Genomic DNA, 9,774 nt, shown 5'->3' on the forward strand with positions numbered 1-9,774 from the left:
AAATACTAATTAACAAGTGTATACATATAGAAATTAACAAGGCAAGGTATGGATCCCCCAAGTTTCAGAGTTACATGCCGATGTAAATAGTGTGGATATGGACAAGCTTAGAGGACGGAAGGCAGGAATTAGTAAACCTAAAAAGGGTTATAAAGTGAAGTCAGAACAAACAAACACCAAGAGCCATAAGAATTTGCCACATCGTCTCCTAACTGCATATCTTCCCCCCCTCTTCCCTCCCTCCCTACCACCTCCCCCCTTTAATACCTCTCCTCCTCCTCCTCGCCCTGCCTATCCCACACTACATTCCTCTTTTCCTCTCTGGATCTCTTCCTCCAGCTTGCTAGCTAGCTCACAGAGGCACGTTGAGAGATCCTCCTGCCATAGCATCCATGATGAGCATGATGGTAATTTGCTTCTTCTTGGCCATGGTCTTGGGAAATAGCCTCCTTTATTTTTCTTTCCACAATCTGTGTGCATGTATGTTGCGAGTAGAATCTACCTGCACAGCGATGATTTAGCTAGAAAGGGAGATACAGGGCTGAAGATCCCTCTGATCTTTGGAGATCACCACAAATTAAAAAGGATGAGAAAAATAATCGATGGATCGCATCGTTTGTTTCCTTTTGATGATAAAGCTAGATAGGAGGACAGATGCCATGGCAGTTCTTGATTTGTTCGATATGTTTCTAGCTTTCCACGCTAATTGTTTATCTTGGTTTTGCCGTTTGCCTTCTTCTCAGGCCGATTTGAGCTGCGGAGCTTCCGGTGTGACCGCGAATGATCATCAGCTGGCCGCTCCGGCTCCGGAGGACTCGGCGGTGGCGGGGAGCGAGAAGATGGGGAGGGGCCGGATCGAGATCAAGCGCATCGAGAACACCACCAACCGGCAGGTCACCTTCTGCAAGCGCCGCAACGGCCTCCTGAAGAAGGCGTACGAGCTCTCGGTGCTCTGCGACGCCGAGGTGGCCCTCATCGTCTTCTCCAGCCGCGGCCGCCTCTACGAGTACTCCAACAACAGGTACGACCACGACCAACTGTCATCTCCTCCTCAGCTCTCTCAGGTTACAAGTTACATACACAAGTATGGACGGATGTATGCATACATGGCATATATTTATAGCACCAAGAAAGGCATGCATATGCATAGCATAGCACGCACATACCTCAGATCCTACTACTACTGCCGTGTTTGTGTCTTCTTTTATTATTTCTCTTCTCAGTTTCTTGTCCAAATTGGAGCAAGTTTGCTCCTAGCTTTCTTGGGGCAAAGAGTTGGGAAGGTCAAATGGGAGCTGCATCTTTTGTTACTCCCTTCCGTTATTAACTGTCTTGTTTATTCTGGTGTTGCTGAGGGTGAGGGGGAAAGAAATTGCAGCAGTTTCTTTCTTTTGTGACTGAGGCAAGCATATGCAGCTTGCTGTGGTGGTTCTTTGCTGCTTTCCTTTGTGCTCCTGTGAGGTGAGCTAGATGTGTAGATAGATCTAGGACAGTGCTTGCTCTGCGTGGTATGTGTGTGTGTGTGTACATGCCCTGAGCCTTTCTCTTTCTTGTGACTGTGCGAGTGAGGGAGAACATGGTGGTCCTGCCCTTTCCTTGCTCCATTTATCATGTTTCCTTTCTCCACTCACAGCTGCCTCTGCCTCTGTGTGTTTGTGGGGAGGGGAAGGGAGGGCTGCTTTGGTGGTAGTAGCAGTAGATCTCTCACACCTCATGATCACAAAGATCACAGGGCATCCATCCATCCATCCTTGGGCTCCCTGCTTCTTCCTCTTTCCCTTTGGTACCTTTGCTTATGTGTGGAGAGAAGCAGATCTAGGTATGAGGTTTTTCTTTTGCCTTTTTATGTGCTTACTGGTTATTAGTACATGTATGATGTTATATCATGTACTCCGTATGTGTCACTGTTAGTGTATGTGTGTTTGATGAGTTAATAAGGTAGCAGAGAGAGATGAAGGAACTGATAAAATATTTCTTAATTAATTAATCTCTTTCCAGATCCCAACTAATGAGTTGCTAGGGTTAGGGCTTCGTACCATGTGGCTCTTTCTCTCCCTCTCATGAGAGCACTTGATTCCTGACACCATCACTGTACTTTCCAAGAGGAAATAGTAACAGTAAGGAGCGAATAAAGAAATACTAGCAGCGAAGAAGAAAATTTGCAGGAAAGTAGAAGGGGTAGATGTGTGAGTTTTGATATTACTCCGAAAGGAGGCTACACAAGAAAGAATACTCTAGAATTCTAGATAGCTTTCCTTATGTATGGCTCAAAATAGAAAATGTAATATCTTGCAATTTGCTAATGTCCACACATGCATCTTAAAAAAATGGACCAAATTGAAGCATCTTTTGCTGTTGTTACTTACGTGCTAAAATCTTATGATTATGAGCATACAATTTTTTTTTACAGAAAATGTTTCTTATAATGCGGAAAACAAAACATGTAAATATCTATTTCAATAAGCCCAATACAAGAAACATGTCCAATGCTAATGCATGCATTCTTATTAGTATTGAGCGGAAATGCAACCAAATTAACCTTATTACTTGCCTTTGTAGTACTACACAACAAGAGATAAAGCATGTAAGAAATGACGAATTAATTAGTTTACTACCAACTCAAAAAAATAGTTTAGTACAAATTCATGTTTACCTTATGTGGAAGAAAATGGAAAATAGCAAGTATGGTATGCGCGCCGTAGATAATGTGCAGATATATATATATATATATATATATATATAATCTGAAAATAAATAGTCATGTTTAAAAATCCAGAAAAATATAACAACTATGTACACCTAATTATCCTCGGAATAGTAGTACTATTGTGTTGCTCAATACAACATGGTGTGATCCTCCTATCATTGCGTGACACGTGACCATGCAGGCACTGTCACAGTGGCTGAGAAATAAACACACAGCAACAAAGTCTGGCCATTTTTGGTACAAGAAAAAAACGCTTGATTTGTTCTCTTGGGGGCCAGCCAATGGCATAGGCAACAGTAGCACGTACGTCTGCTGCGCTGGGCCTGCGGTGTGTGTATTGGGAGTGAGGAAAGCTGGTGACCTGGTCAGAATGGTTAAGGACCTGGGAGGAGTGGGTAAAAGCTTGCGTTGTGTTGCTGCCCCTGTTTGCCCGTTGGGTAAAACGAGCGAACCTGTTGTGTTCCTGCTCAATCAATCATGTGAAATCCTGTGCCCAAGCACACCTGTCACTGTGCGGATGGCATGCTAAGGTTTCATCTCTTTGGTGAGAGGAACATATGAACTGTATTTTGACCAGGCCTGACTGTCCCTTTTGAATGCGATGTGAAATCTATTTGGCTTAATGATCTTGACTTGGGAAGTAGGGTTAAGTTAACAGTACGCTTGGTATGGCTGTCAATCTTGCTGTATGCAGAAACTGGCTTTTTCGTTGTTGATTTGCATAAAAAAGAGTTCAGAAATGTGGTGATAAGACATGAGCTAGCAGTCAAATCTCCAGTGCCATGAGCCAAAAGATCTCTGAAAATATCTTACGGCAACTTTATGGAACTGCGCCTATCTAGTCTGTTTTAAAGCTACCAAAATGGTTTTCCCTCGTTTTTCTATTTCTGCTGGTTTACTAAAACTAGAATTGTGCTTTCGTGTTAACTACTAGCCATGTGGTGGAATTGTAAGCTGGTTCTTTACATATGGTAGGCATTTGCTTGTAACGCAAGGACCATATGATATGGAAAACATTCTTATTAATTAGTCAAGCAAAGTGCTGAGAAGCTGACTGAAGTAGGGCCGTTATTTTCTGAATATTTCACCATAACTTAATTAACTATTTTGGTTTTTATTACCATAAATTTTTGGGTCATGTCATTTCGAGAAAATGGGCAGGGCGAATATGTTCAAGAAGCTTAATTAGTTATGCACATTTCATTTTCTCCTCAAATTTCCGAAAGTTTAGCGACTATACGTGTACGCATCAGATTTACTGTTTTGGTCCTGATTTCTTCTCTATATAGAAGCACTAATAAAATGTGTACAAAAAAGTAGTACGTGACCTTTTCCTTCTGTAAGTCAAAACAATTTGTATTAATTGACATACACGTGATACACGAAAGTTAAATACCTCTAGAGGTTGGGGGAGTATCCTCCTCCTAAAAAAAAAGTGAGGAAGAGAAAACATGGTTTTCATATTTGATTGGGAAGCATTAAAGAGTGTCGCCAAATTAAGTCATTCGTACTGAAATGTGTCATAAAACCAGAAATAAACTATTTTCTATGCGTGCCAAATTGTTACATCCTAGGATTGCTCTTAATAAAGTAGAGCTTCTTGTTTGATGTATGTTTAGGATTATATGTAAGTACAGAATTTTTGTTACCATTATACCTTTTTTTTTCTTTCTGGTCCGAAGCGGGAAGGAGAGGGCTAACGTTTCTTTAGTTAACTCTCTTCAAGGGGACCTTCGGGAACAATTCACATGAATATAATTTGAGTTACATATAATTAAGAATCAAATTGTGACATTTACAATGTTCAAATTAATTATATTCATAGACAGGAAAGAAGAACTTGTAAATGTCTAATTACTCACTGATGATTTCAATATAATTAACAGATAGCTAAATATATAGGTTTACCATGCTGGGACATCATGTCACACATCATACAATAGGATGTGGATATGCCCAACCCACCCATCTAAAACATACGGAGTACTTTCTTAAATGTGCTGTACCGGAAAGCATGCATACAATGTATAGATGCATGACAGAACACACATCACCTCTGAAGCTTAACTTAGTATGGGCGATGACAGGCAAAATCTCATTGGAAAGGGAAACTACTATTACAGCTAGACAGGGGTAGCTCTTACAGCATGGATAGTTCATAGGACGGAGAGACTTGTGATAGTACAAGCTTCGGACCAATGTGCCACAGTATGATCTGTAGAGCAGAATAAAATTCTACTGTAGCACATCCTGCGTATTGTTGTTGTGCCCTGTTCATTTCGAACAATCTTGGGAAATTTGTTTGACTAGATAGCTAGTACTTCAGGAAGAGGTTTTTCGTTCATATTATTATTCAGGCCAACTTTTAGTCTTTACACCCATGACATTCATTAGTTGTAAATTGCATACATTATCAGCAGAATTGTTCTTTTCGCCGCCTCATGTTACTTGTTTTGGTGATGGTTGTATAACTGTAGATTATTAGTATGGCAGTACTGATATAAGGAAACATGTGATGTTATATGTTGCCTTGCATACATGTGATTATACTTCTGCTTAGAGTGTAGATATATGTGTACTAATTAGAGATCGAACGGTTACTTGCAGTGTGAAAGCCACCATTGAGAGGTACAAAAAGGCCAACAGTGACACATCCAACTCTGGCACGGTTGCAGAAGTCAATGCCCAGGTAACATCATGTCATTCTTTCACTCTACAGCAATTGCTTGAATTGACACCCAAGATGTGATCTGTCAAATCAACATCACAAGTGTGTGGTCTTTTCAATGCATGTACTCACATTCCATGTTACTGTTCATCAAAGGCAAACATGATTTTGTGTGAGCAAAATCTTGTGACAAGATATCCTGGGCAGACTAGCTAGAGAGTTATGGGCATTGAACAACAGCGGTTATTGCAGTGAAGCAGCCTGAACTCCCAGAGCGTCCTCTGTTTGGTCCAACGGATCATTCATCGTATTGTCCATTGGATTGCCATAATTTGATGCCAGAAATGCACATGCAATGGATAGGTATTAAACAAAACGAAGATAATTTGTTAAATAATAACAGAAAAAAGACATTCTGAAGTGCATGAAGCTCTATCAGTCTCTGTTTGCAGTTCTTAACTAGGATCAATTAATAACAAGGTTTCCTGAATCCACGCATGAAATATTGATAAACATAACTTTAGTTAAATGAAGAAGTAACCGAACTATCATCTGATTTCATGCATTTAGGTAGGACTGCTGATTAGCGCTCATTCCCTCTTTAGCTTAATTAGTCTACAATGGCGACTCTCTGCATATATAGGTGCTGACTGAAGGGACTAATTAGTTCTTGATTTGAAAAACTTGCCAATTTAATTTTAGACATGAAAATTCTGAGAATACACATTTCACATGATTATCTTTTGGCCGGGTAAGGTATATGTCAGCATAAAAATTTAAAATAGGAAATATGAAATGTGCAAATGAAGGATAGCTAGCCCCTGCATGCAACTGACCATTTTAATTCCAGTAACGATGCAAATTTGTTTTCAACTAGCTTCTTTATTTGCATATGGATATATCCTAGTTATTTCTATTAATAAAATAGCTGGTTACTGACGAATGCTCTCCCCTCATATTGCAAACTTGCAGTACTACCAGCAGGAGTCCTCCAAGCTGCGCCAGCAGATCAGTAGCTTGCAAAACTCAAACAGGTGAACATCTGCCAAATCGTATGTTGTGTATATACGTGACTTTGCCGAGAAGTTAAATATGTGTGTTCCCAGTCTAACTTTTCTCAAATATCCAGTAGGTCACTGGTGAGGGATTCTGTCAGCACCATGACCCTGAGGGATCTTAAGCAGCTAGAAGGGAGGCTGGAGAAAGGCATAGCCAAGATAAGAGCTAGAAAGGTATGATGTAGCTACAGTGTATGAATCTATGTTGAATGTGTTTAACTTCATCATCATACTTTATCAAAAACTTTAAAGGAATGATATTTATTTACGAATCTATTTATTACTACTTTAGATATTGGACTACGTACTGCTCATATATTTCTTCCTTGGATTAGTTGCTCATCTGACGAACAATGCCTTGATGCAGAATGAGCTGATGTATGCTGAAGTTGAGTATATGCAGAAGAGGGTAAATACAACATATGCATTCCTCTACTGACAGTATTTCTCTTTATGTTTTCAACAACAAATTACATCCAGCAACATTTTCTGTAATTGTAGGAAATGGAGCTACATAACGATAACATTTACCTGAGGAGCAAGGTAAATCAGAAATAGCTAGCTTGTTCATCTACATGTAATATTTCTGAGGTGTGAATCTGTGATTTGATGCAGGTGTCTGAGAATGAGAGGGGTCAGCAGCCGATGAACATGATGGCGTCGGGATCGACGAGCAGCGAATACGATCACATGGTCCCGCCGTATGATTCCAGAAACTTCCTGCAGGCGAACATCCTGCAGCAGCAGCAGCAGCAGCAGCAGCAGCAGCATTACTCCCAACAGCTGCAGCCAACTGCCCTTCAGCTCGGGTAATTAAGCAGGGCTTCCCATTATTTCTCTATATGCACCCTTTTCCGTACTCAATTACCCATAGTGTTAATTCGCACTTACCCCGCAAAAAAAAATTCACACTTGCTGTGTTTTCTTCCTTTGCAGCCAGCAGTACTTCAACTAGTTTTGCTCCACACGCTGCATGCAGTTCACACACGCTAGGTAAACATCGATACCAAAGCACTCCATTATTCATTTATTCTTCTCTTGCACATGGGGGTATATAAATGCATCTATATGTTTTGGTTACATGCTGAAAAGTTGTTAATTAATACGTAATTACTTAACAGTAATCTGCGGATCCGTGTTTCTACCTCTTGCAGATAATACTGTCGCCGTGCTGTGTGCCTGCAATGTCGTTGCTCGTTCTACGGTGGTAAAACAGTAGTAACCGGAATTTGTGGATCAGGTGCATGTGGTACTTGTAATGTACCGTATATCTGTATTTGCTCATGAGCAACTAGGTGCTGCTAGTCGATCTCCACACAAAATGGTAGACTTCGGCGTGTACCATTGTGTTGCCTATCTTCCCCATGTATTAATTAATTACCAGCAATTTGATTTGTGTACCAAAATTGAATGGACCAAGGAGTGACGAAGGGCTAACTAAAAATCCGTGCACACGTAGAAGTGCTTTTGATGTCGCACGCGTACTAGTAGCTTAGTGTAGCCCCTTAATTATCCTATAAAATTGAGAACTCCTTTTATCTCCTCCTTTTATTTCAAGGGCAAAAATCAAATGCATCAAATTTCAAAGGAACTCCGAATAAAATGTTTATCCACATATTTGAAAAGTCATTTTATTCTCACTCATTAGAATTAAATATGCATGGAAATATTTCAAAATATTTCTAGAGAAAGATAATCCTTTTGATTTCAAATAAATTCTTCCCAACCAAGAATTACATTTAATGGATATTTATATGCTGATCCAACTCCATGAACATGGTTTGGAAATCTTTTAAATAAGTACTAAAAACTTTTAAATCCTCATGAAACTTAAATTAAAGTCAAACCAATTCAAATAATAACATTTATTTATTTGATTTATTGAAATTCTAAAATTTTATTTTTCCGTGATTATTCGACTTACTCTGACGGTCATCTACTTGATGGAAATTGATGCTTGCTACAAACATCCACACTTGGGGGCATACCATCCTAGATAAGAGGAAACTAGCCTTTTTCTGACGTCGTTGTCGGGGAGTCTTTGAATACTACCATAGGTCCTACACTCCTTTATTTCACTTCCTTGTTATCTCCCTTGCTTAGTTACTTTTCATTATGATGATACTGTAAACTGTCAGTATCCTCGATAGGGTGCAGAGCGTGACCGGGTTCAGTCCCTTGTGGTCGAGATAATAGTAGTAATACCCTACTCCCGCTTTATTTTGATTAATAGTGGAAATGACTCATGTGTGGGGTTACGAGTATGAGGTAGTGATTGCTACCGAGGTAATGTCTATCTAAAGATGGATCCCAAACTACCCCTAGCCTCGCCTTATAAAGTGGGGAGAGATCTAGGGATTACAGTATGAGCTACCCTATCTGGGAAGGTCCATGAGCGCACGCCATCTGGTTACAAAGTACCGAGAGATTTCAATGTGTCTATTTACGAGCCTAGCCCCTCGGGTTATATATCATACCATGGGGTCCTAGGGTACAAGGATCTTAGTTGGGTACGTATGAGGAGGTACATTCCTCTACGAATCCAGCTTCTTGTATTATACGACAACTCTTTTGGAATTCCTATTATCCATGACGGGCTGCCTAGGTTGGAACCCACAAGGGGTCCTCAGCCAACCCACTAGACCGGGATTCGACATGATAAGAGGCTCCTAGCCTGGACACCATCAGTAGTCCCGACCCTGAACTAGTCTTCAAGCTGGCTGCACCTTGGCTCAATGAAAATGCTCCTCGATTAGTGTCTTCTTGTAGCAGAGCTACACCTGAGGTAGGATAGACCACATTGGTCTTGAAACTGTTGAAGGATCATGGAAGAGCTACATGCCGGAAATGTTTCCCATGCAACGAGTCACTTTGGCAGGACGAATTTTTCCACGCTCCACCATGAAGGGTATTCGGTCTAGTTTTGACAAGCCAGACCAGTCTTATCCATGGCCCCATCTGGCCACATGGCATCCTTGACCTGACGGTCAATCTGATGTGTGGGCTTGGGTCGGGGCACCAAGGTCACATCCCATTGAGAGGGGTCATGCGCCTCGATCCCCGCATGGTGATTAATGACAACCCCTCATTTTTAGCGTAATTTATGCTTAAATGTGGGAATGGGAAGGGATTTGTTGTCGTGTGGTGGTACTAGCCCGCCGCTGCTTCACATTTCCCCCACGCTATAAAAGGGGAAACGCGACATGGGGTGGGAAGCTTTACGCCCTCAACCCCCTGCCATCATCTTCTTCCTTGCGCTCCAGCTTCTAGTGCTCAAGCGCACCACCGTTCTCTGCCACCAAACATCGTTCTTTGTGCACCAAAGCCAGCACTAGACCCAT

The 9,774-nt window shown here is 41.0% G+C and overlaps 1 protein-coding gene across 2 annotated transcripts; it reads left to right on the plus strand.

Moving 5' to 3' along the window:
- Positions 1-229: 229 nt before the first annotated feature.
- LOC119275357 (MADS-box transcription factor 3-like) lies at positions 230-7,904 on the plus strand. Of its 2 annotated transcripts, none has more exons than XM_037556174.1 (10): positions 230-407; positions 744-1,021; positions 5,315-5,396; positions 6,348-6,409; positions 6,505-6,607; positions 6,801-6,842; positions 6,935-6,976; positions 7,049-7,242; positions 7,370-7,426; positions 7,588-7,904. In XM_037556174.1, exons 1-9 carry the CDS (start codon positions 393-395, stop codon positions 7,386-7,388), a joined length of 837 nt encoding a protein of 278 aa, XP_037412071.1. In that variant the 5' UTR covers positions 230-392; the 3' UTR covers positions 7,389-7,426; positions 7,588-7,904. The 2 variants fall into 2 exon arrangements, with proteins under 2 accessions (XP_037412071.1, XP_037412072.1); XM_037556175.1 differs by having other exon boundaries at positions 6,508-6,607.
- Positions 7,905-9,774: the final 1,870 nt, after the last annotated feature.

This window comes from Triticum dicoccoides, chromosome 3B (assembly GCF_002162155.2).
Source record: "Triticum dicoccoides isolate Atlit2015 ecotype Zavitan chromosome 3B, WEW_v2.0, whole genome shotgun sequence".
Taxonomy (NCBI): domain Eukaryota; kingdom Viridiplantae; phylum Streptophyta; class Magnoliopsida; order Poales; family Poaceae; genus Triticum; species Triticum dicoccoides.